A 26,359-nucleotide genomic window follows, 5' to 3' on the forward strand; every position below is an offset into this window, starting at 1 on the left:
GAACGAGAACTTCTAGCCCCACCCAAGTCCCCATGGTCATAAGACCGGCGCCTGCGTCGTGGAACCAAACTCTTTTCTGGTCGCCTACTGGCTGGTAACTCGGCTACGGGCTGTCGCGAGGTCCATTCCGGAAGTGGGCCCTTTTAACTAGCACTCCGCGGCGGAAGCGTGTCACAGCCTAGCCGTCTGCCCTTAGCGGAAATTCGTCACGTCGCAGTTGCCCCCGAAGAGCGGATGTGTGTCGCCGCTTAGGTGACGCTGGGAAGTGCTTGCAGCCTTCGCCGCTGCCTTCTGGTTGAAGCACTATGGAGGGAGAGAGGAAGAACAACAACAAACGGTGGTATTTTACTCGAGAGCAGCTGGAGAACAGCCCATCCCGTCGCTTTGGCCTGGATCCAGATAAAGAACTTTCTTATCGCCAGCAGGCGGCCAATCTGCTCCAGGACATGGGACAACGTCTTAACGTGTATCCTTGCGGCCTAGGCCTTCGGCCTGGAGTCCCGCCTTGCTCGGGCATCTAGGTCTTAGCCTCTGTCGGGGAAGGGAGCGGGGAGCGGGTGGGTGGCCCCCGAGAAGCCGCGGCGGAGCGGGCTCAGATTCAGAGTGTGCGAAGGGAACGAGGCGGAGTTAATTTCCCGCTCGCCCGCCCATGCCACCGACCTGGCTGGGAATTCTTGTCCTTCCCGGCTTGGTGTGTTTAGCCAGGTAGTTTTGAGAAAAATCAGTGTTGTAAGAGTTTATAAAGGGGGACCCAGACGTCATAGCCCAGCTTTGGTCCAAAACCCACTCCTCCCAATTCGCGCTGTTGAAGTTGCCTGTCAGTTTCTTGGTTTTCTCGTCCTAAACTCGGGCGATACACTTTGCATTTGATCTTCTGGCCTCCGGTGTTCAGAGAGTAACTACTGTTAGAATTTTGTAGAATTCTAGGGGAAGGCACTGTGTCAGTTTAGATTTGTAGGGGTTAGAACCTTGAATGTAATGTCTTTAAAAATCGTTTACAAAATCCTGGGCCAAGGTACTCGTAGTGCTGATATGTTTTCGTTTTCCTCCTACTTTACAGGGGTTGTTAGTGACTTTCCTCCCAAACATTTTTGTCAGAAAATATACTCATTTTGTAGCAGAAAAAAAACGAACATAGACTTAGAATTCCACCCCGAGTTTGGAGAATTACTCTTGGGTGCAACTTTCATTTAAGTGTTACTGTTTTGTTGTTTGTTAAGGTTATGCTCACCTCAGAAGAGGGTCCGGTTTTTTGCTCATATCTAGTTTGGTTCCTAAGCATCAGGTCACTACTGAGTTGACCTTTTTTTGTTGAGAAATGGTTTCACTAGCTCTTTGCTTTGTGTGATGTTATTAAAACTGTTAACTGTCATGGAACTTCTTGGTATTTATACCCCTCATTGTCTTTTAAGTAAATGAACATCAAACCATATAACACTGTTTCTGGTCCTAGTGTTCACTGTGTTATAAGACTTGGTTGTCAGAGAGAGAGGTGGAGCTGAAAAGTTAGTAGCTGGAGCTTAGAAGGTGAGGTGCCAGTCAAGACATACTTAGGGTCCAGAACATTGAGGGTATTGTAAATCATGTAAAGAGATATCCTGAGCTGATGTATCACCACTGCAGGATTTCAGTAGGTAAGTGATAGAAAGGTTAGATCTTATGTAGGTTTTTCATATTCCATCTTCATCCACTATGCTGAAGAGTTTGCTTATTTATTCAGTAAATTTATGTGGAATACATGTTATGTGTAGGCATTGAGGTGTCAGTTCATCATTTTTTTCTTATTACTCAAAGCTTCATTTTTTTATTTAGCTTTCTGACTCTGCTGTGCCTTCCACACTTTCACAACAGTTTTCTGTTCCTTAGTAAGAAAAGCCCTCTTGATCCTGTCCGGGACACATTTGGCCCACGCGGAGCCGCCATAGGCCTGGCTGACAGGTTTTGTCGTTTTTGACAGTGTCTTAAGAACTTTAGTTCTCACGGCATGAACTCCTTGAAGTTGGTCTGGGCATATACAACTTGTGGATTTTGGTGCTTTCCTAACTGTGGTAAAAAGGTAAACAATTCTGTTACCAGGGCTTTGGGGCAGCCTAGTTTAAGGCTGTATTGGAGGGTAGTCTGCGGGGTGTGTCAAACATTGGGCCATTCTGAATGCTTCTAGGTGACTGTCCCCAGAAGAGGGACAGTTAATAATTTGGTTAAAGAAAACAAACCTCTTTAATTTGAGAGGTATTATTATGTCACTTAGCATGGATTGTACTTGGCCACATGAGCCTTGGGGAAGTTGTAGAAGTTGTATGTTTTGGATTTGTGCTGCTTGCCTGCCTACCTGTTACGGGACCTTAACTTGAACATTTTAGCTCTCAATTGACTATCAACACCGCGATAGTATACATGCATCGATTTTATATGATACAGTCCTTCACACAGTTTCATCGAAATGTAAGTATGATTTTCTTTAATATGGTGTAGTTCTTTTGTGATTGATTTCAACCTCATTTCTCTTTTGTTGATCTTTGCTGCTGAGATTTGATGTTTAGAATTTAGGGTTCATCACTTTGTGTGTTACACTGCAGTTCTGAATTAAACCTTCCAATTTTGTGAAGTGTCTAGTTGTTTGATAGGTTTACTGCATCCTTAGAGTAGGTGGTTAAAGAAATAGAATGTTTAAACTTAATATTTTGGGGTTGGGAGAAAAGCATTGGCCTCCCTGTGGTGCAGGGATTAAAGTCTCAGTGCTGTTGAGCTATCCCCAGCTACTGGACATGAGTTCGATCCCCAGCCAAGGAGGTCACTCATGTGGTACAGCAGACCTCTCCTGTCTCACCTGCTGCTCCCCTCAGCAGTGTATTTTAGTTGATCTGTCACTTTGTGTCTGGTGAATCCCCCCCACCCCCCACCTTCTACCCCTGTCCTGTACCCCAGTCTTTGCATGCATGCATAAGTAAATAAATCTTTAAGAAAAGAGAAAACTGTTCTTATGTAATAATATCATCATAGGGAAAAAAGTTTAGATTTTCTAAGCATCTGCTAAAATTCTAATCATTGGTTGGTTGGAGGGGGAAGGTACATTATGTGATAACAGAGGAATGACTTTTAAGACTGGAAAAAGAAAATAGCTATAAAGGGATTTTTTTTTTTGGACAGAACTGCAAATAGTACTATTTTCAGTTTTGCTCTCTGAAATGGTCCTATTTAACACTGTTGTCGATGACTTGGAAGCTAATATCCCAGTTGCAGATAAGACTGTTTAATGAAATACTAAGATAATAAGGCTAAACTTGATGAGCACTTCATTTGGACTTGTGAGTCAAATACTGCATTTTTTTTTTTTAATTACACTTTGGATGGAAAGTGTTTCAGATTTATCCTTAGCATGATGGGTTTTTAGTTCTTTTTCTGTGCAGTGGGTAGAGAACCGGTGAAGCTGGGTATTCTCTTGTAAGGGGCTGGCAGATTTGGTATTGGAGGTAACTGCAGAAGACAATCTTTGGATTTGTAGATTAAGTATTTCCTATTTTTCTTGGTAACCCAGCCAGCCTCAATTTCTTCTGCCCTTAATTTCTACCCTACCTCTTATTGCAAGTACATGGTTTTAAAGAGAGAAGCATTTAATGATGCTCTTGGAGAGTAGCAGGGTAAAAAACACATTTGAAGAGGAAATCCACAGCAGTCTTGATAGTTACAAAGTTTTTCTACAGTTCTTCCCTTTTATGTGGTGAAAATTTTAAATCCAGATGAAATACATCTCAATGAGTTTGCCTTCTCTTTCATCTCTGTATCAAGCACATTGATACTTTTACTTTATAACTTATTACATCTTATTTCCTATGTGTTAGCTTGAGCAAGAACAGAGGTTCACTTTTCTGTGTGTCTTCCAAAGTACATAGAGATACTCTTTGGATGTCATGACTTTTTTCAAAAGTCACATCCAGTGACTTAATTTGGTGGTATTATCTTTAGAGAATTGATTTTAAGCACATTGTGGAATTAACAGATCAAAAATATCACCTTCGTAATATGTGAATTCTAAGAGTTTAGCTGTGATGAATCCAAATTCAAATTTGAGAGGACTAATACGCATTATTGCATATTACTATATTAATAACATGTAAGTATATTATAAATTATGTTCATAAGATAGTCTACATACACATGGTCTATGTGACTATTTTAATATAAATTCCCATAGGTAAAATGGCTATGTCAAAAGGTATGCTTTTAACATTTTTTTGTTGTGTCAGTGTGCCATCAATTTGCCATAGTGAAAGATTGTATCAATATATTGATAAATTGTTTCCAGCACTGTTAAGAGAGGTTCCTTTTCTCTAATGTCCTCACTAGCAACATGCATTCAGGAAGTACCGAGTTCTGCCTACTTAGCAGGCACTAGGGGTACAGTGCTGAAAAGATGGAAATTCCTGTTTTCCTAATTTACAGTTCAGTGATAGTGAGCTTCTTGGTTATTGTTCTAAAACTGAAAATTTAACTTTAAAATTACTGCTTCTCTTTACCCCTATTTTATTGTTCTGATTTTCTTATTTGTGTAAGTTAGAGCTTTTTATGTTAGAGCTGTAATTCTCATTTTGTTGTAGTTCTTTGTTTCTAGTGTTTTGCCTTTTTTAGTCATAAAGGTTAAAGTATAACAGCACAAAGATCTGAAGTGTGCAACTTGAGTACAGTTCTCATTCTGTATATGTAATCACTACTCGAATCAATACCCTGGAGTCGTGGTTGTTAATTGGTCTGTTTTCACTTAAATTTTGCATTGCATTTACTCTCCTTTTGAGAAGAATTTCAACCTCATTAATGGCATTTCTGTATGCATATCTTTACATTTTATATTTTAAAAGATATGATTTGATTGGTTGACATTTAAAAGGTGGAGCTTTATGGTTAAGAATATGGGTTCTGGAGTCAACAAGCTCTTTTACACCTCAGTTGGGATCCTTGCTGCACTGCTTGCTAGCTAAATGCCATTCGACAAGTTACTCTCTTGTTTCAGTTTCTTGTCTCTTTCGAGTCAGTGATAATGTCTATTTTATGGAGTAATTAAAAGGCTATAAGTGAGTTAATTTATGCAGGCTTGCACATGTCAAACAAATAAACGTTAGCTGTCATTCTTTTAAAATGAAAAAAATCTTAATTCCCTTAACTGGTGTAAGAGTTCCTTTTAAAGACTTTGGTGGGAAAATGCTTCTTTGATAAGCCAACTTGGTAAATGATTCCATGGGGAGCAGTGAGTACTTACATGGTTGACTGCACAAAAATTAGATTGAAATTTATCTCTTGCAGTCTTTCATTTAATGGGATTTTTTATCTTGCCTTATCAGCAATGTATGCATGCCATATTTTACTAAGCCTCCCTTGGAGGCTTAAATTTTAGTGTTGTCTGTAAGTTGTCCTTTTAATTTTCTTTGTTCATTCAGTTATAAAGTTCTGTTAATTTTTATATTGTTAACTTTTTTCTCTCCCTGTCATAAAATTAAAAAAAAGGCAATAAAAGAGAAAATGATTTCCCTATAACCCACTCTTCAGAGATAATCCTGTTAATATTTCAGTACATCCCATTAGAATTTTTTTGTGCATACAAATACATACCCATATATTTAGTGAAGCAATATTATTTTTCCAAAGTGATGCCTGTGTGTCTTTCCCCTTTTATTTCTACTACTGGTGCTTAATCTTTACTTTTTAATGTCTGGATTAATAATGTTTTTTCTTCTGTGAAAATTCACTTAATGTATCTCATCTTTCCTTCTTGATCATTCTAATATCTTTTAAATTCTATTGTGATTTTTTTCTAAAGTCTTTAATTTCACACTCATTAAAAATCTTTTGTGTCTCACATCTGATTAACTAAATAAGTTAATTACTTAGTTTAGTATCCTCATGTTTTTTCATACCCATTTTCCTCTTGGCTTGTCTTGAATTTTAAGCAGTGTATATGTAGCAGGCTCCATGCACAGGTGCAACAAATAGAAAGGAGGAGAAGTTTTAAATACCTGCTTAGAATAGAAAAAAATTCTGAAATTATTGATTGCTTGTCTCTGACTCCTGGTGAATCTAGCTCTTGTCATTGCACCTTTGAAACTTATTTTTCAGATTCAAGAGATGTTCTGATGAAGTGGGAAATGTCAGGCTGACCTGTTGATTAGTTGAAGTTGGGAAAGTTTCAGGGAACAACTGATAAATGCTTTCAAGGCCACATACCTGATTCATGCATCCCAGCTAACTACCCCTTGTTTTGGACAACAAATATTCTGTTGCCTAATTGCTCAGGACTCAGAGAAATTTACTCTGGGCCTGCTGGCGTAAATAAAGAACTTCCCTCCTCCTCTCTGAGTGCTGCCTGGTTACCTGACAGAATCCTGCCGGAACACTGATTCCTGAGGTTTCCCAGATCACTAGGCTACCTTTCTGTTCTATTACTTTAATTCCCTACATTGTTTACTGTCTGAGTTTTTGCCCCCCAAGTGCCTCTTATGCGACCCCTTGAATATATAATACTGTACTTCAACTTCCGTTCTTACAGCTTTGTGTTTTCACTCACATAATTGAGGTCATTCAGTTACAATAAATTCATTGTTTTGTTAAAGTGTACAATTCATTGGATGTTTCATTTTACTCCTTTGACAAAAGTAGAGTGCTTTGATACAAACTTAATAAAAAGAGTCTTGCCTGAAGTAGAAAGTTGTTTGTAGAGCTTTTAATGAGAGACTTTGTTGAAGGTTTGGTTTTCCAAGGTGGACTAGTTGATAGGAGAGGGGCAGACATATAGGTAGAATTAAAAACAAGTAAAAGATGGTGATGTTGGGGCAACCAAAGAACTTGGTTTGAGACTTAGTTCTGTTTTAGATGTAGAAATAAACAAGTAATAATGTGATTTACTTTCTTCCTATCCAGTCTGTGGCTCCAGCAGCTTTATTTCTAGCAGCGAAGGTAGAGGAGCAGCCAAAAAAATTGGAGCATGTCATCAAGGTGGCTCACGCTTGTCTCCATCCACAGGAATCGCTTCCTGATACCAGGAGTGAGGTAGGGAATTAATTACATATCGCTGTTTTTCTTTAGTTAGTTAGCTTTGTAACTGAGTCTAAAATTGTAGCTGTTAAAGGGACCGTGGCTGTGGGGACCGTGGCTGTTTTTCCTTACAAAAACATCAAAGAAATTTTATGGGAAAAAAATTGTATTCATTGTAATAAAATTGGAAAATGCAAGAAAAAAATAGGAGAAAGAAATAATTTAGACCACAGATACTTAAATGAACCGTTACTGTTTGCAACTTCTTTTCTACATGCATTTATTTTGTTATTTTCACTTAACTGTATCCCATATTGTCCCCATCGTATTCTCCACTTTAAATGCTGAGAGTATTTCATCATAGGCGTGCGTATTGTAGCCATTCCTTATTATGAAGATAATTTCCAGCTTCCAACACTATGATTTCTCTATGAAGAATATTCGTAAATGAAGTTTTATTAGGAATTAAAAGAATTCTGTCACTTTTTAAAAACTCTTAGAGAAATTACAGAAGTTTTATATGCTCATTATAAAAGAATCCAAACACTTAAAAATCATTCATAATAGAAGTTAAAGCTCTTCTTTCATACGTTTATCGTATGTAGATACACTTGGGCTTATTCCCCACTCCTTTCATCCTTCCTTGACTTACTTGAAGTAAGACTCGGGGGTCTCCTGTTAGCGTACCGGCCAGTCTCAGCACTATGAAGCTATCCCAGCTATTGTTGCATGAGTTTGATCTGGCCATGGAGCTGACCCACAGGGCGCAGCAGACCTCTCCTGTCTCGCCCACTGCTCCCCTCAGCAGTGTACCTCAGTAGATGCACCTGTTCTGCTCCCTACTCTGTCTCTGGTGAATCTGCTTACCTCCAAACCTCTGGCGCCTTCCCTATGCCCCAGTTATCGTATGCATAAATAAATAAAAACAAAAACCAGTCTTTAAAAAAAAAAGAAGTGAAAGTCTCCTGACTAATTAGGGGTTAATATCAAAAACAGATCAAGTTTCTCCAATGTGTCATAAGATACAACTCCCATTTATCTAGTTAACAACAGATAACAGATGCATCCAGTGTAAGATACTAACCGATCTACATTAGGAATAATCCAAAATTAACAGAAATCTGTAATTTTTCTCCATCTACTTATAAGTGCCAGACTTTTCAGTTTCTCACAATTCATCACTTCCCAGTCACTGACTTCTAAGGTCATGAATTGAGTATTTTGCATAGGATTGTTTTGACTTCCTTCATTTTTCTCTTTGGCTACAATTGCTGAAAAGAGTTATTGCTGTGGACTTAGATTTGAGAATAGTAAATATCATTGGTCCAATGAATTGACCATAAAAACAAAATTTTATTTTAATAAAATGAAAAAAAAACCTTCATTTTTTTTCCTTCTCTAAAATGCATTTATATAGCTTCTTACCTAAGAACTTTGTGAGGTGATTAAGGAGAGATTTCTTCACTATATGGAAGGAGAACTAACATAGTCTAAACCTTTACTGGACATATTCAAGATCATAAAGTTAAGTGGAAAGTTTATAATACCTATCTTTCTTAACTCTTGACCCAAGTCTTATCTGCTGGAGATCAAGACCAGTGCCATCCAATAGAAATATGGTGGGAGCCACATGTTATTTAAAATTTTTAATTTTTTGGTAAACTTTATTTAAAATTTTAAGATACTGACGTGGTTTGCTTATCTGTATTTGAGGCCCCAGCTCTGTCACACATGTCCTGTGGCTGCCCTTGTCCTGCGATCTAAGTCTGTGCTGGGTGACTGGCTGATTGTCCTGGCCTGCCTGACGGGAGGGCACGTTTGCTTACCTCGTGCTTGTGAACCTTTTTCTCTATCATATGAGCCTCACAGCACAGAGGTTCTCCAGGACACTGTGTTTTATTGTTTACTGATACTCATAGTAGTTGTAATTGGCAAATGTTGTTTTCATGGGAATGAAATAAAAACCCAAGAACTTCTGAAATAAGTATCTTTTAATCATTTGTGTAGTATTTGCAGTTGTAGTAAATTTAATGTAGTGTAAATTTGAAACTTTCCTCCAGTTGCCTCTTGGGTAGCAAGTTTTGGCATTTGCTTCTCCTGCCATAAAGTAAATAATACTTTTTTCATAAACTAATTTTTAGGCTGCAAACAACAACAACAAAATAAAATGTTTAAATAAAAGTGAAATTTTAATACTAGTTTAAGGAATATATATATATCTAAAATTATTAAGATGTTATTAATGAGATAGTTCACATTATTTTCACTATTGTTAAAACTGTCTTCATGGCCCTCCCTGGTGGTACAGAGGGTTAAAGCACAGCACTACAATAGAGCTGCAGCTGCTTCAGTGCGAGTTTGATCCCCAGCCGCAGAGATGACCCACGTGGTGCAGCAGACCTCTCCTGACCCGCCCGCTGCTCCCCTAGCAGTCTTTCTGTTCTGCTCCCAGATCTGTCTCTGGTGAATCCCCTCACCACCACTGCACCTCTGTCCTGCACCCCAGTTCTGTATGCATAAATAAATAAATAAATCTTAAAAAAAATCTTCAAAACCAGGTGTATTTCTCATTCATATCACATTACAATGTAGCCTAGATACATTTCATTAGCTCAGTAACCATTGTGGGTAGTGGGTCTAGTACTGACTAGCGCAAATCTAAGGGAGAATTTTGTTTCCCTTTGAACTTTAGAAATTAGCACTAGCCCAAAGGGGAAGCTTAATAGGACTCTCTTACTTACAGTAATGTAAGAAGGCTCTGCAAATATCTTTTGATAATGTTGAAAAAAGAAGTATCTTTCATTTTCTTTATCTACATCATCTGAACTTTAAAATCTAAATTATTCAAATCACTAGTTCTTTTTTAATAGTCATTTATGTGTTAATGCTCAATATGTCACTTTTTTTGTCTTTTAAAAGCAGATTCTATTGAATAGGGATAAAATTATATTTCTGTTCCTACCATAACGCCTAGTGCCTTCACTATTTTTTTTTTTTTTTGTCTTTGGTTTTCCTGGGATGGGTTGTTGGAATTGGTTATACTTTATATGTTATGCAAAAATAATTGGTCTGTCTTCTCATCTGCAGGCTTACCTGCAACAAGTTCAAGATCTGGTGATATTAGAAAGCATAATTCTGCAGACTTTAGGTATGTTTATTTCCCAGAAAACATTAAAAAATACACAATGATAAGAATTAAGTTTGTTAAATAGAAAAAAAAATCTCTTGAGGTTTTTTCTAACTCGAGTTGTGGAGTTAAGAATTTAATCTTGGCCTATACTATAGTGAGAATGAAGATAGGCCTTTGAAATAACTAGTTTTTTTCATTTTAGGTTTATGATTTGCATATTAAGATTTGGCATATTTTAACTTTAATAAACAATAGCAGAAGCCACCTATATAAATCTTACTTTTATGAGTTTTTGTAGTCTGTCATATCTAGATAAACACGCATTGTTTATAAAATCGGTAAGTGTTTACAACTAATGGCAAAGTAGAAGATAGATTATTTCAGGCTATGGTGATTAGTGAACAGTCCTCTTGATGTTGTTATTAGTTATTTTCATCAGAAAGACTACCTGTAAAAGCTTTAGCAATTATGGAAAATAGTTTTTTCTAGTTCTTTTGGGCTTTCTTCTCAGGGTGAGGAAAGAGCTCATGACTTTTTTTTTGAGTTACTGGTACATCTGTATTTACTGCATACATATGTAAACAGTGAGTTCCTCAAAGTTTACTTCTGAAGTTAATTTCTGCTAAAGTAAAATTTAAATTTTACTTTAAATTATCTTCACTGTAGCCACATGTTAGGGGACAGTACTATTTTTCTGGCAGACTACATTTTTAGTAATACTTTAGCGTGAAGCCCAGTTAGGTCCAATTTGCAGGAATTAATTATTGTTTTAGAATAATTCACATTATGTAAGTTCCTCTAGGATTTCATTAATCTAGAAAATTTATCCATATATGCAAAAAGATATACTTCCTTAAAAATGTGTATAGACACTAATCCTCTTTAATTTTGGTAAAGACCATTTGAGGTTGGTTAAAATTGACGAGTACCTGTTACAATTAAAATGATGGAAAGGAGGACTGTAGAGAAACCAAACTAAGGGCCAACCAGAAACCTAGAAAGCTGACCTAGAGTGAGGCACCTAGGGGAAGTGTGTGAGGGTGATGGGTAAAATGGGCTGGCTAGGGGGAGCATAGTGGACTGCGCTCGCTGACTGTGGCTGCTTTGGTGGTGGGAGAGCTGCGGCGACCACAGCTGAGGGGAGAAATCCTCTATGTCAGAAAGCTGCCAAGGGTGTAAGAAATATTTTTTTAAGAAAATAAGTTAGAACAAAAATGCAATGAAAGGGAGCAAAATTAGGTGAGAGGAGGAGTAGGATTTAAAATGGTTCTCAAGCGTTAGCTTTAGAAGATAGTAATCATTTAAGTGTAGGTTCTGAGTAGGAATTTGGGGAGTGAAAAATGGAGACCTTTAATGATGACTCAGATACGAGAAGTGTAAAATGCTTTGATTATCATTAGCTTTTGTTTTGCTTTTTTTTAAGGCTTTGAACTAACAATTGATCACCCACATACACACGTGGTAAAGTGCACACAGCTTGTTAGAGGTAAGTAGTCCCAACCTCAGGTTGCTGTCTTAAATTTTGTTTTCTCCTGTCATTTGGAGGGTGTGATTTGCTGTGGAAAAATACATAACAGGGCAGTTTTGTTCAAAAGTCAAACTGAAAGGCCTGTTTTAAGTCAAAATGAGTGATTCTGAGTTGGGAATTTCTGTTGATTCTTATAATAGTCATGTTTTTAGGTGCTTTCAGGTAAAGGTTGTTAACTTTTTAAGGATGTTTGTCAAAACTGAGGTAAATTTTGAGAAGTTATTAAATCATGGGTATCTTAACAGCAATTTTAAGGATGTCTTAAGGGTGGGATCTTAATTTGATTCTATCTACTTTTAAAGGCACCCAGAGCATCACCTAAAATTTATTTGAACTTACTTCCTTGTTGGCAGTCCCTTAGCAAGACTTTCTTTTTATTAATTTAGCTTTAATAGTCATAATTGCTTGAAAACTAGTTCCACTATTTAATTTATTTATTTATATTTAAAGATCTATTTATTTATGCACACAAGACCTGGAGCATAGGCCAGAGATGCGGGTGTGTGTGTGTGTGTGTGTGCGTGTGCGTGTGCGTGTGTGTGTGTGTGTGTGTGTGTGTGTGTATTCACCAGAGACAGAGTGGGGAACTGAAGAGGCAGCTGTATTGAAATACACTGTTGAGGGAAACAGTGGGCAGATAAGGAGAGATCTGCCTTGCATGTGGGTCATCTCCCTAGCCAGGGATCAAACCTGTGCTGCAGTGGCTGTGGAAAGCTTCATAGTGCTGCTCTTTAACCCTCTGCGCCACCAGGGAGGGCCCCACTGTTTAGTTTAAATATTGTCAAGATAGCTACATGCCATTGAATGCCTTTTATATTTTTGTGGACCACCCTGATTTTTAGTATCATTTTGTATTAAAGTTCTCCAAGTTTTCCTGATTTGTTCTTTATAATTTGCAAGTGTTAAAAGGTTTACATAAAAATTGGGTTAAATAAAAATGAATATATGTTAATACTGAAAAGACTTAAATTCTAGCAAGATTAAAATTTGCTTTGTCATCCAGAGCAGGAGGAATGTAGCACTCTCTTTTTTTATTGTAATAGGTTAATTAATTTGTTATTTGATGATTTAGGGATTAAATCACAGTTTAAATCAATTAAAACCTTTATTTATTTATTTTTAGCAAAAATCACTTTTCTGTTATATCCAGGGATTCTGGATTGTGATCTTGCCTCCAAATTAGTTCTTCCCCTCCCCCCCCGAAAAAAAAATTAATTCATTCCCTCATCTTGTATTTCTCAGTGAGTGCTTTGCATCAGAATCTCTGGATTATTTCTTAAAAATGAATGAGTCCTTTTCCTAAAATTGAGTCATGTTCTGGAGGGGATAACCAGGAAATGTATTTTAAACAAGTATCTCAGATACTTAGGGGAACAGAATAAAGCTTGAGTATTAATTTCATAAAATTAAAAATTGTTAATTTCTCTGCTCCGGTAGAATGTAAATATCTGATGGCCAGGAATTTCATCTGCTTCATTCACCACTTTATTTTCTGCCTTGCAAATATTAAATGTCTAGTAAATAATTGTTGGGAATGAAGGAATTAATAACTTTTTCCCTCCCCCTTTTCTCCCCTACCCACTTTTCTCTTTTAGCAAGCAAGGACTTAGCACAGACTTCTTACTTCATGGCAACCAACAGGTTTATATTTTAATGTTTTTCTCTTTTATTTTTGGAAGAGGCACTTACTTGGGTTGGAATGATTTTTTGAGGGGTTATGTCAGATCTCTCATTAGTAAACTGGAGCCCAAAGAACATGCATGGATATTTGATACAAAGTGTTATAGACATTCCTTTTGTAAATTGTAATTGTTTTATTTTGTAGTTATATTTACACAGTTTTCATGTTGTACCTGTTACCATGGTACTTCTCACTTTGCCAACATGATGTTATTACTTGGTGTTAACAGTTTGATAAAATATTTAATTCTGTCTGTGTTACTTTGCTTTAAAGTATCTAAGAACAAAAATAAAATATCCAAGCACATAATTTTGAAAAATTGAAAAACTTGGGATTTGTTGGCAAATCCCAAAAATCTAACTTGGAGGATTCTGCAGTCATTATATTTTAAAAGACTTCTTCCCCCACTTCCAGATAAATGAACATGGATATATTTAAAGAGTTGTTTTTATTCTTCCCTTTAAAGAAAATTATAAACATGTAACTAGTATTATCAGATGATTCCCTTATTCTCATTCTCATCTCCAATTTGTTGCTTTTTCATGGAAACCAAAGACACTCTTAATGACTCAGAGCTAAGAAGTTCATTTTTGTCACCTGATAGGAGAAATTAAAAAGGAAAACCATCCATCAAGCACATTTAAAATGTGCTTTTAAATGGACCAGATCTATGATTGACAAGAGACAAGATGGTTTTCAGGGTATTTAGTCCTTAATCAATGTGTGGCTTGAAGGTGTGTAGTTAAAAAAAATTCAGAAATGTTACCCAAGCAGGTGAGTTAATGGAAAGTCATGTTATATGCTGAATCAGTGCACTGACTTGGGGTTTTCTTGCCCTTTTGCTCTCCAGTGTATTTTTGGACTTTTTTTTTTTTTTTTTTAATTAATGGAGAGTTTTAACTGGGTTCAGAATTGAGAGCTCATGTCACTCTTGTTTCCTTCCCTCTGATGTCAGCTTGCATTTGACCACATTTAGTCTGCAGTACACACCTCCTGTGGTGGCCTGTGTCTGCATTCACCTGGCTTGCAAGTGGTCCAACTGGGAGATCCCAGTCTCAACTGATGGGAAGCACTGGTGGGAGTATGTTGATGCCACTGTGACCTTGGAGCTTTTAGATGGTAAGTTTTAGAGGAAGGGCCCTTGAAAAGCACTTGGCCAAAGTACTTATCTGGCCAGAGGTGACATAATTCAGACAAAAACAGTTAGTGGAGATTATTCTTGTTTCATGAGTTCTGCCTGTCAGTTTTTCATAAATGTTCTATTTCATTTGTAGAACTGACACATGAATTTCTACAGATTCTGGAGAAAACCCCCAATAGACTCAAACGAATTCGAAACTGGAGGGTAAGAATGACTGCTATCAGCTTGTGGAACAAGCCACTTTTTTTAAACTGCCCCAGTAAATATTCTGGCATCGGATATGTAAGCTAGGTCTGGCGTTTCCCTTGCTTTCAGTTTTGCAGTAATCATGATTCCAGCTTCGTAGCGTGGGCACTGGCCCAGAAGGCAGTGGTTGTAGGTGATAGCAGGATTTGTTTTGTTATATGCAGCTCATGTGATGCAGTCATCTGCCCTCTCATATAAGTGAGATCTTAACAATGCTTGTCTTTCTATGTCTAGTTTATTTTACTTAGCAAGGATCCTTAGGTTCACCCAAGTTATTGCAAATGGCAATATTTCCTTCCTCTCATTGTGATTAAAATACAAATTACATAAATTACTATCTTAACCATTTTTAAATGTATAGCTTAGTGGTATGAATACATTCACATGTTGTGCAGCCATCTTTTTGTTATCCATCCTCATAACTCTTCATTTTATAAGACTGAAACTAAGCCCATGAATCAATAACTCTACCCCCAACGTTGGCAACCACTGTTACACTGTCTTTATGATTTTGACTACTCTCAATTCTTCATATAAACGAAGCCATACGGTATTTGCCTTTTTGTGACTGGCTTATTTAGCTTAGTGTCCTCCATGTGTATTCATGTTGTCCCGTATTGTTGAGCTGTGTTCCCTTCAAAGTCTGGATAATGGACTGTGCATTTACTGCATTTTGCTTACACCTTCACCTGCCAGTGCACACTTGGGTTGTGGTAACATTTTAGCTGTTGTGCTGTACAGCTCTCTCCTTGAGACCCTGTTTTCAACTTTTTAAAGTATGTGCTCAGCAATGGGATTGCTGGATCAGATGTTAGTTCTGTCTTTAATTTGTTGGGGAACCTCCCACCGTACTCCACAGTAATGCTACCATTTACCGTCTCAGCAGTAGTCCACCATTTCTTCACATCCTCATCAACGAGTTATTTTATTTTTTTGGCAGTAGCTATTCTAATTAGTATGAGGTAGTATCCTAAAGTTTTGATTTGCATTTCTCTGGTGATTAATGTTAAACATCTTTTCATGTGCTTCTTGGCTGTCTGTCTTTGGAGAAATGTCTGTTCAAGTCTTTTGCTCATTTTTTGAATTGGTGGCTATGCTGCTGAGTTTTAGAAGTTATCTATATATTCTGGATATTAATTCCTTATCAGTTAGGTGAACTGAAATGTTTTCTCCCATTCTGTAGGTTGCCTTTTTGCTTTGTGGATAGTAACTTCTAATGTACAAATTAAGTTTTCATGACGCTCAAATATGACCATAGGTATATTCATACTTACTTTTTCTTCATTGCTTTAGTCTTGCGTTTGTAGGAACATGGCCATTTAACCTAAGTTATGCAATTACCTGGTGTATAGTTATTCATGGAGACTATTATATTTCTTTATATTTCTGTAGAATCACTAGTAATGTCTCCATTTTTTTTTTCTGATTTAAGTAGTTTGTCTTTTTTTTTGGTTTCATTGATTTTCTCGATTTCATTTATCTCTACCATAATCTTTATTTCTTCTCTTTGTTAGCTTTGGGTTTAGCTGGTTCTTTTTCTCATTACTTAAGTTGTACAGTTAGTTCAATTTGAGATATTTCCTGTTTTTTAAAGATTTATTTATGTACGCATACAAGAGTAGGTCAGAGGGTGGGGGGGTGGTGAAAAGATTCACCAGAGACAGTTCAGAACAGATTGAGCAGAACAGGTGGATTGACTGAAATACTTTGCTGAAGGGAACAGTGGACAAGGTTGGGGAGGTTGGCTGTGCCGTGTGGGTCAGCTCCCTGGCCAGGACTGAACATACGCTGCAGTGGCCACCACTAGCTTCATTCATAGTGCTGAGACTTAATCCCTTGCGCCATTAGGGAGGCCCTCTTGTTTTTTGTTTCATTTGTCTTTTTATTTTTATTTTTTTTAAAGATTTATTTATTTGTGCATACAGAACTGGGGTACAGGTCAGAGGCTCAGGGGCGGTGAGAGGCTTCACCAGAGACAGCGTGGGGAGCAGAACAGGCAGATCGACGAAGCACACTGCTGAGGGGAGCAGTGGGCGGGTCAGGAGAGGTCTGCCACGCCATGTGGTCACCTCCGGGGCAGGCGGGAATTGAACTCATGCGGAAATGGCTTTAGCTTCTCAGTGCAGTGCTTTAACCCGCTGCGCCACCAGGGAGGGCCCTTGTTTGTCTTTTTATGTAAACAGATTTTGGAGAGCTTGTTTCTCACTTATTTTTCCTCACTGAATTTGTTTTATTTTTTATTTATTTTGTAATTCCCCATCTTTATTCCGCCTCCCCTACTCTTGTCCCTTGACCTCTACCCTCCCTCTTATCCTTAGAGCCCTCATAATATATTAATGTCCCCTGGTTTTTGAGTGTTTTATGTTACGAATTGTAACATAAAATTTATGTTTTGCATTGTATGCTATGTAAATGTCAGTGGGAGCTTGGATTATGCTGTGCCTCAACTAATCTTTGTCTTTGCCTTGATTATTCTTTTACTTTGACTATTCTGTGCCTCTCAGTGTGCAGAAACAGGGAGCGTTGATAAGGACCCTCTCAGGGCAAAAGTCCTAGTCTGAAAACAGGATGTGTAGAAACAGCAGTAGATGTCATGGTTAGAGTGGCATAAGCACCGGGACTTTCCTTGACTCTCCCTGTGCCCCCACCTTGGCTGGGGCCAGCTGTGGCACCTCCTCCATACACTTGTATGTTCCCCATTGGTTGGTTTGATTCTTTGATCTTTTTTATTTTCAGTCTGATTCTAAATAAAAATGAGACTGCCCTTGGAGCTGGACTGCACCTTCATGGGTTGTCCCTCTAGGCTTCTCATTGTTCTGCTCATGGACTCGAATGAGTCATCCTTTTTTCATCCCACTGCCGCACATCATAACGAAACAGATGTCCAGTTTTTGTCATTCTGACTTGCTTTGCTACATATCAGTCTCTCAGACGTCCTCTGTTTTGCTGAAAATGGCTGCATTTCCTTATCTCTTACGGCTTTATAGTGCACCCTAGTGTCCCTGACTTCTTGATTCTATCCATCAGTGAACTTTTTGGCTGCTTCCTTACCCTACCTGTTGTAAATATTTGCTGCTATGAACATTGTGTAAGTGTGGATTTTGTGGTGATGCGTTCATTTTCCTTGGGTATATGCCCAAGTGAAATTGCTGGGCCACATTGATTTCTATTTTTAGTTCTTTAAGGTAAATCTTTGTTGCATTTCATAATGGCTGCACTAATTTACATTCCCGCCTAAAATGCAATAACTTTTTTTTCTATATCCTAACAGTTGAAGGTCTTTAGCATATGCCATTCTCACATAGACTCTTTCTTGTTAGACGCAACAACAAACATTTTTTTCACATATACTTTTGTACTTTTGTTTTCTGGATATTCTGTTTCATATCTGCTGTCACTTATTAATTTTGGATTTTTTATTTTTTTGTTGTTGAATTGGTATGAGTATTTTATATAGCTTGGGTTTTAATCCCATATCAGTTACATATAATTTAAATATTTTTCCTCATTCAATAGGATGCCTTTCTAATAGTGATTCCTTTTTTTTTTTTTTTTTTTTTTTAAAGATTTATTTATTTGTACATACAGAACTGGGGTACAGGCCAGAGGCTCAGGGGCGGTGAGAGACTTCACCAGAGACAGAGTGGGGAACAGAACAGGCAGATCGACGAAGTACACTGCTGAGGGGAGCAGCGGGCGGGTCAGGAGAGGTCTGCCACACCATGTGGTCTCCTCCGGGGCAGGCGGGAATTGAACTCATGGGGAAGTGGCTTTAGCTTCGTAGTGCAGTGCTTTAACCCGCTGCGCCACCAGGGAGGGCCCCCTTTTTTTTTTTTTTTAAAGATTTATTTATTTATGCATATAGAACTGGGGTACAGGCCAGAGGTGTAGGGGCGGTGAGAGGATTCACCAGAGACAGAATGGGGAGGAGAACAGGCAGTTCTACCGAAATACACTGCTGAGGGGAGCAGGAGGCTGGTTGGGAGAGGTCTGCCATACTACGTGGTCCCTGGCCTGGGACCGAACTTGTGCTGCAGTAGCTACAGAGAGCTTCATAGTGCCGTTCTTTAACCTATTGCGCCACTAGGGAGGGTCTTAGTGTTTTATTTTCATTCTCTGGGTACAACCTTTTTAACTTGAAATAATCCCAGTTTATTTTTTATTTCTAGTTCCTTTGACATAGGGATCAATATCATTTTAACAGGGTAGTCATTTTCATTATTGATTTTCTCTATCCATGAGCTCCGGATATCCTTCCATCTCCCTATGTTGTTAAATCCTTTAGTAACATTTTGTAGTTCTTGTACAGATCTTATTATTTAAAGTTAATTCTCAGGTATTCAATTCAACTTTAAGCTATTATATCAAAATAGAGTTATTAAATTTTTTTTGTTTCTGTTTGTTGTTGGCATATAAAAGGGCTATGGTTTTGTGTATGTTGATTTTGTAACCTGCCACTTTGATGTATTCATTTGTTCTAACAATTTTTTGATGGAGTTTTAAAGACTTTTTATGTATAAACATGTAGTCTGCAAATAGTGATAGTTTCACTTCTTCTTTTCCTGTTTTTGTCTGCTAGCTCTGGCCAAATTCTCTAACACTAAGTTAATCAGAACTGGTAGCTGGGCTTCCTAGTTTTCTTCCTGGTCTTAGAGGGAAAGCTTTCAGTTTTTCTTCACTATTACAGTATTGTTATACATGGTCTTTATTATATTGAGATAAATTCCTGCTGTTCCCACCTTTTTTTTTTTATCATAAATGGGTACTGAATAATGAAATACTTTCTCTGTATCTATTGATACATGATTTCTGTCTCTACTTTTGTTGATATTATGTATTACAATAATTGTTTTATGTATGTTAAACTGTCTTTGTCTCTGGGATAAATCCCACTTGATCATTGTATATAATTTTTTGGTATACTGTTGAATTTGTTTAAATTTATTTTTATTTATGCATACAAGAACTGGGTGTAGGCTAGTTGTGCAGGATGGGTGGGAGGATGGAAAGAGGGTTCATCAGAGACAGCAGGAAGCAGAACAGGCAGATCTACTGAAATACCATGCTGAGAGGAGCAGCAGGCAAGACAGAAGAGGCCTGCTGTGCCATGTGGGTCACTCCCTGATTCTGGGTCATACTTATGCCACACTAGCTGGCGATAGATTGATAGTGTTGAGACTAACCTCTTTTATGCTAATATTTTGTTGAAGATTTTTGCATTGATAAAATATTCAAGGCAGTGGTTTATAAATCTTATTTTCTTGTGCTGTCTTTGGTTTCAGGAGTAGGGTTTCATTTCAGCACATTAAGGACATTCCTTCTGTATTTTTAAACAGTTTGAGCAAGATGGGCATTATTTTGCCTATTAAGATTTGATAAAGTTAATTTGCAAGTCCATCTGTTCTCCTGAGCTTTTGTGTTTTTTTTTTTTGCAAGATTTTTTTTTTTTATTATTAGTTTTTCAGTTTTCATGCTTGTGATTCATTTGTTCAGTTAATTTTTTATCCTGGCTTAGTCTTGATAGACTATGTAGATCTAGAAATGTGTCCATTTCTTCAAGAGTATTGAATTTGTTAGCATATGATTGGTCATAGTAGACTCTTATCTTTGTATTTCTATACTATCTGTGTTCATTTCTCCACTTTTTATTTGTGATTCTTTTCACTAATTTTGCAGTTGCAGTTAATTTAGTCTTTGTGTAGTCATAATTTTTCATGGCTGTATAGTTGATTTTGAACTTAAGGCATTATGGTGAACTTAAGGCATTATGGTAAGAGAGAATACTAGATATAATTTCAGTCTTTGTTGTTTTATTGACAATTGAATTGTGTTCTAAAATACTGTTTATTCTTGAAAATGTTCCATGTGCACTTGAAAAAATGTGTATGCAGTGGTTTTTGGCTAGTGTGTTCTGTAGGTGGCTGTCAGACTTATTTGGTCTAGCTACTCGTTTAAAGCTATTGTTCCTTTTTTTTTTTTTTAAGATTTATTTATTTATGCTTACAGAACTGGGGTACAGGCCAGAGGTGTGGTGGGTGAGAGGATTCACCAGGCAAGAGTGGGGAGCAGAACAGGCAGATGAACTGAAATACACTGCTGCGGGGAGCAGTGGGCAGGTCAGGAGAGGTCTGCTGTGCCATGTGGGTCAGCTCCGGGGCTGGGGATTGAACTTGTGCTGCGGTGGCTTTGGAGAGCTTCATAATGCAGTGCTTTAACCCATTGCACAATCAGGGAGGACCTTGTTGCCTTTTTTATTCTTTGATTTTTTGATCTGTCCATGGTGGAAGTCAGGTATTAAAGTTTGTTAGTACTGTGTTACATAGTTCTGTTAATACCTTACATAAACTTGGTTCTCCATTATTCAGTGCATATGTATTTATGAGTGCTATTTTTTTTAGGATTAGCTTCTGAGTCATAATAAGTTATTGGTCTCTATCTCATATTACCTTTCTTATTTGAAAGTCTATTTTATCAGATAAAATCATTTCTGACTTTTTGGGTTGTCACTAGTGTATATAAGGGCCTTTCAGCCTTTAGTCTAGTCTGTGCTTGTCTTTGTTGGTAAAATAGTTTTCTTATATACAACAGAACGTTTTTAGTCAGCCATTCCACGTGTTTTGACTGTTTGATGAATTCAGACCTTTTACGTTGAAGGTGGTTATTGAAACGTAAGTGCTTGTAGCCATTTTTTTTTTTTAACTTGGTGTGGTTCATTCTTTTTTTTGGTGGTTTGTCTTTTTTGTTTTTTGAGGGCTTCCTGCTGTGTTTTGTTTAAATTCCATTTCCGCTTTCTTATGTGTTACTTCTATTAAGTGTAGTGTAAGAATTGTGCTGTGGTTACTGTATAATGGGTTATTTGTGTGTCCATTGGTTGGCCTGGGCTCTGAATCGTTCTGATTCATTACTTTCTCCATGTTAAGTGATTTTATGTGTCTGTTACCTCAGCATTCATTCTGCTGCTTTACAATAATTTCTGCTTTTCAGTGAAGCACCTTAGTACCTTCTGTCTATTTGGGTATTAATCTTGTTGGGTAAGGAATTTTGGACTAGAACTTTTAATAGCGACTCACAGTTCCTTCATGCTTGTAATGTTTTTACCAAAATGTCTGTTGACCATCTGATTGGTGTTTCCTTATGGACTACCTCTTTTGATATTTAATATTCTGTACTTTTCACTGGCTTTCAGCAGCTTTATTATAATGTGTCTTGGTATGTGTCTGTCTAGTATGATTTTGTTGAGAGCTCTTTGAGCTTCTTGGATTACACGTCTGGATTATTTCACAGATTGAAATTTTCAGTATTTGGGTCTTTTGAATAGATTTTCTGTGATTTTCCTTTCTCTTCTTTTTCTGGGACCCCCATGATATGGGTGTTATTTCTCTTTTAAGTTTACTTTACACTATTTTCATTTTAAAATTCTTTTTTCTTCTGTTTTTCTATTTGTGTGTTTTCTAACTTTGTGTTTTTGATCTCGTAAATTTTTACCATGGCTTCTGTTAGTCTGGTGTTGAGGCCTTGTATTTCAAAAATAAACTATAGTGTTTCTTAACTCCATTAATTAATTATAGTGATAGTTACCTCATATCATTTTTTTTAAATATATTTATTTTATGCTGATGGCACATGGTGATTTGGTGATGGGAATCCCATGGGGATTACAGCTGAGATGGAAAAAGGCACAAAATGATGTAAAAATAAATTATATTATTAAATTTTAAATTTTCAAATAAATACTAAACAATATTTATTTATTTATTTATTTCTGCACACAAGAACTAGGGTACAGGTCAGAGGTGGGGGGCACTGAGAGGATTCACCAGAGACAGAATAGGGAACAGAACAGGTAGACTGACTAAAAATCCACTGCTGAGGGGATCAGCGGACAGGTCAGTAGAGGTCTGCCATGCCATGTGGGTCAGCTCTTTGGCTGGGGATCAAACTCATGCTCCTGTTTCTCCTGCTGCCCCCCTCAGCTGTGTATTGCAGTGGATCCACCTGTTTTACTCACCGCTCTGTCTCTGGTGGATCCCCTCACCTCCCACCTCCCCCTGTAGCCAGTGCCTCCACCCCAGTTACATTGGAAAGATTCTGCCAGTACAATAATTGTGTAGGTCTGAGGTAGATTCCTGGTACATTTCACTCTGCTGTCTTTTCAGAATTCTCTTCCTTTTTTAAGACCAAGTGATATTTCATGTATATTTCACATTATTCCTTATTCGCCATTGAATACTTGGATTGCCACCATCTCTTAGGGGTTGTGAGTAATGCTGCAGTAAAAGACAAGTGCAGATATTTCCTTGAGGTCTTGTTTTTGTGTTTCCTGATTGAGACTTTTACATCTCCTGAGGGTAGTAATTATCAGTTCTCATGTGAGAATAGCTTGTGGACTACCTTGAAGATTCAGGATCACAGTAAGATAGTGGGAGACAAACACCAAAGAGTTGGACATACAGAAACAACACAGTCTACTCACATCAGTGTTTTTTTTCCAGTTACTAATTTACTTGAATTGAAGAGATTCCATTTGCTTCATTCTAGGCATGCCATGCTGCCAACAAAACAAAAACAGATGACCGAAGAGCAGATGAAAACACTTCAGAACAGACGATCCTCAATATGATTTCCCAGAGCTCGTCAGACACAACCATCGCAGGTTTAATGAGCATGTCGACTTCCGCCACAAGTGCAGTGCCTTCCCACCCTGCCGCTGAGGAGACGTCTGGCAACTTGAGCAATGTGGAGATGCTGCAGGGCGAGCGTTGGCTTTCCTCCCAGCCTCCTCAGGGTCATCGGACTAGTGAGAACTTAGCACTTATAGGAGTTGATCATTCCTTGCAACAGGATGGTTCAAATGCATTCGTTGCCCAGAAACAGAACAGTAAGAGTGTGCCATCAGCAAAAGTGTCACTGAAGGAATACCGTGCAAAACATGCAGAAGAGTTGGCTGCCCAGAAGAGACAACTGGAAAACATGGAGGCCAATGTGAAGTCACAGTATGCTTTTGCTGCCCAGAATCTCCTGTCTCACCATGACAGTCACTCTTCGGTCATCCTGAAAATGGAGGGTTCTGAAAATCCAGAGCGTCCTTTTCTGGAAAAGGCTGATAAAACAGCTCTCAAAATGAGAATTCCTGTGGCAAGTGGAGACAAGGCTGTCTCTTCAAAATCAGAGGAGATAAAAATGCGCATAAAAGTCCACTCTGCAGGTGACAAACACAGTTCTGTAGATGACAGTGCCACCAAGAGTCGCGAGCACAAGGAAAAGCACAAGACGCACCTGTCCAATCATCACCATCACAACCACCACTCGCACAAGCACTCTCACTCACAGCTGCCAGCTGGCGCTGGGAACAGGCGCCCAGGCGATCCCAAACATAGTAGCCAGTCAGGCCCCTCAGCACACAAAACTTACAGCTTGTCCAGTTCCTTCTCCTCTTCCAGTTCTACTCGTAAAAGGGGCCCTACTGAGGAGACTGGAGGGCCAGTGTTTGACCATCCAGCCAAGATTGCCAAGAGTAGTACTAAACCCTCCGCCATAAACTTCTTCCCTCCTCGCCCCACAGTGGCCCAGTTGCCTGGGCATAGCTCAGACACGAGTGGCCTCCCCTTCTCGCAGCCCAGCTGTAAAACTCGAGTTCCTCATATGAAACTGGATAAAGGCCCAGCTGGGGCCAATGGTCACAACACAGCCCAGACGATAGACTATCAGGATACTGTGAATATGCTTCACTCGCTTCTCAGTGCCCAGGGTGTTCAGCCCACCCAGCCCCCTGCTTTTGAGTTTGTTCATTCTTACAGTGAATACCTGAATCCACGGGCTGGTGGGGTGTCTTCCAGATCTGGCAGTACAGACAAACCCCGGCTACCACCTCTACCATCGGAACCTCCTCCACCACTTCCACCCCTTCCTAAGTAACAGAGAAAAAGAAGAGAAGAGAAAAAAACTTCTTTAAAAAAAACACATGCTTTTTTTTTTAAACTACTGATTCTGGACTAAGAAAATTTCTTCCCTTATGAAATATGTCACCCTTCTCGGGCTAGGGAATAAATTGATATTGAGATGTAGGTGGGAGGGCGGTAGAAGGCCTTGGTTATTATATCTGCTGCCTCAGAAATTTAACTATTTTATTATAGTTTTTACCGGTATTAGAGCGTTCAGAATGTGTTGAAGCTGTGAAGGATTAAGAATACTTTTCTCTATTCTTGGCCACTCCACCTCCTACATAGGTTGATTAGAATCGGTATCTTCCCTCTTCTTGCCAGGACTGAAATATGGAGGGTTTGTTTTATCAAACAGTTGTGCATTGTTTGGTGTTTAATATATCAGAAGAGAGGAAGTATTTAAACGTCAAATCTTTTAAGAGACTTAAAAAATAATTTAAAGAAAGTAAGTTATCTGTTTAGTTTTTTTATATAACTGGGACGGATTTTGCTGTGTGTATGAGATACATGGCAGTGACTCCGGGGGGGTGAGACTTGGCCGTGGGTTCGGACATAGGCTCCGGCCACTTGAAGTGTTCAGATCTGTAAGTGTGTATGTAAGTGTGGGTATGTGTGTTTTCAAGTGTGTGTGTGTTTAAAAATCATGTTTCTATCTTTCCCTCCCTGCCCCTCACCATTTTCATTCCCCAACAGTTCACTAGAGAATGTGGTGTGGCTTTTAGAACATGAAGGAAGGAAAAGACATGTGTTTGGACATGGCATTTTCCCTTTTGTGTTGTGAGTGGTAGCCCTCTAAGTTCTAGTTGGGCAGTTGCAGCCAGTGACCTGACTCCAGATGTTGTTACAAAAATTTTCTTCATATCCTTTTTTCCTTTTGATGCAGACAAAGGTGGGGTTGAGGAGGATGGGTTGGAGAGCTTTTGCCCTGCAGAATCAGGTGTGTCTTTTTTCAACATAGGCTTTGGGAAATATGTTCAAGCGAGAGCAGCCCCACAGTCTCTGAAGGGAGAGGGTTATGCTGTATATATATCCTGCCTATGAAAACCCAGACCAGAAGTGAGAATAGTTCTGGGAGAAGCCTTGGAGGTAGAGGATACTGAAAACAATGAAATTGTGGTAGAGAATTTTTAAGGGTATTGTATTTTTAATTGCATTATGAATGGAAGGCTTGCTTCTTACCTGTAATTACGGGAAATCACTGCCCCCCCAGTTTCGCAGGCCATGGGACTTCAGGTTGGCGCTTGTACATTTCATAGTGCTGTTGTGAGGGTGGATGAGCCTGGCCTGCAGGTACAGTTGTGCCTACGTTTCCCATCTTTGGTGATTTTAGCTCTTAGGCAGAATTCCTCAAGGAGATGCTGAAGAGTCCTATATTTAAAACAAACAAGGGTCTGGAACCCTTATCTGTATAGGTGCTTAATTATCCCAAATTTTAGGAGTGATCATTTTTGTTGTGGGAAGAAATCTTTGAAGGGGCTAGAAAGAATTCGAAGCCAAGCTGTCTAACTGAAAATGCCACCAAGCCACAGATCATTTGGTGTGATAGCCATCATGACATTTTTTGCTACAGAAGAGATGATGTGATTTGAATTTCTTGTTTTTAATGCAACTTCCTTCGTAACAAATATTCCTTATGAAGAACTGGACCTTTCCACCTTGGAAGTCTAGGGAG

The 26,359-nt window shown here is 38.4% G+C and overlaps 1 protein-coding gene across 1 annotated transcript; it reads left to right on the forward strand.

The window, feature by feature from the left end:
* On the forward strand, window positions 1-25,232 carry CCNT1 (cyclin T1). Its single transcript, XM_004692804.1, has 9 exons — window positions 1-466; window positions 2,361-2,442; window positions 6,907-7,035; window positions 10,108-10,168; window positions 11,574-11,636; window positions 13,274-13,319; window positions 14,315-14,478; window positions 14,634-14,704; window positions 23,285-25,232. Exons 1-9 carry the CDS (start codon window positions 306-308, stop codon window positions 24,659-24,661), a joined length of 2,154 nt encoding a protein of 717 aa, XP_004692861.1. The 5' UTR covers window positions 1-305; the 3' UTR covers window positions 24,662-25,232.
* The last annotated feature ends 1,127 nt before the right edge of the window (window positions 25,233-26,359 follow it).

The sequence above is a fragment of the Condylura cristata genome, unplaced genomic scaffold, assembly GCF_000260355.1.
Source record: "Condylura cristata isolate star-nosed mole 26May11 unplaced genomic scaffold, ConCri1.0 scaffold00034, whole genome shotgun sequence".
In the NCBI taxonomy this organism is placed as follows: Eukaryota; Metazoa; Chordata; class Mammalia; order Eulipotyphla; family Talpidae; genus Condylura; species Condylura cristata.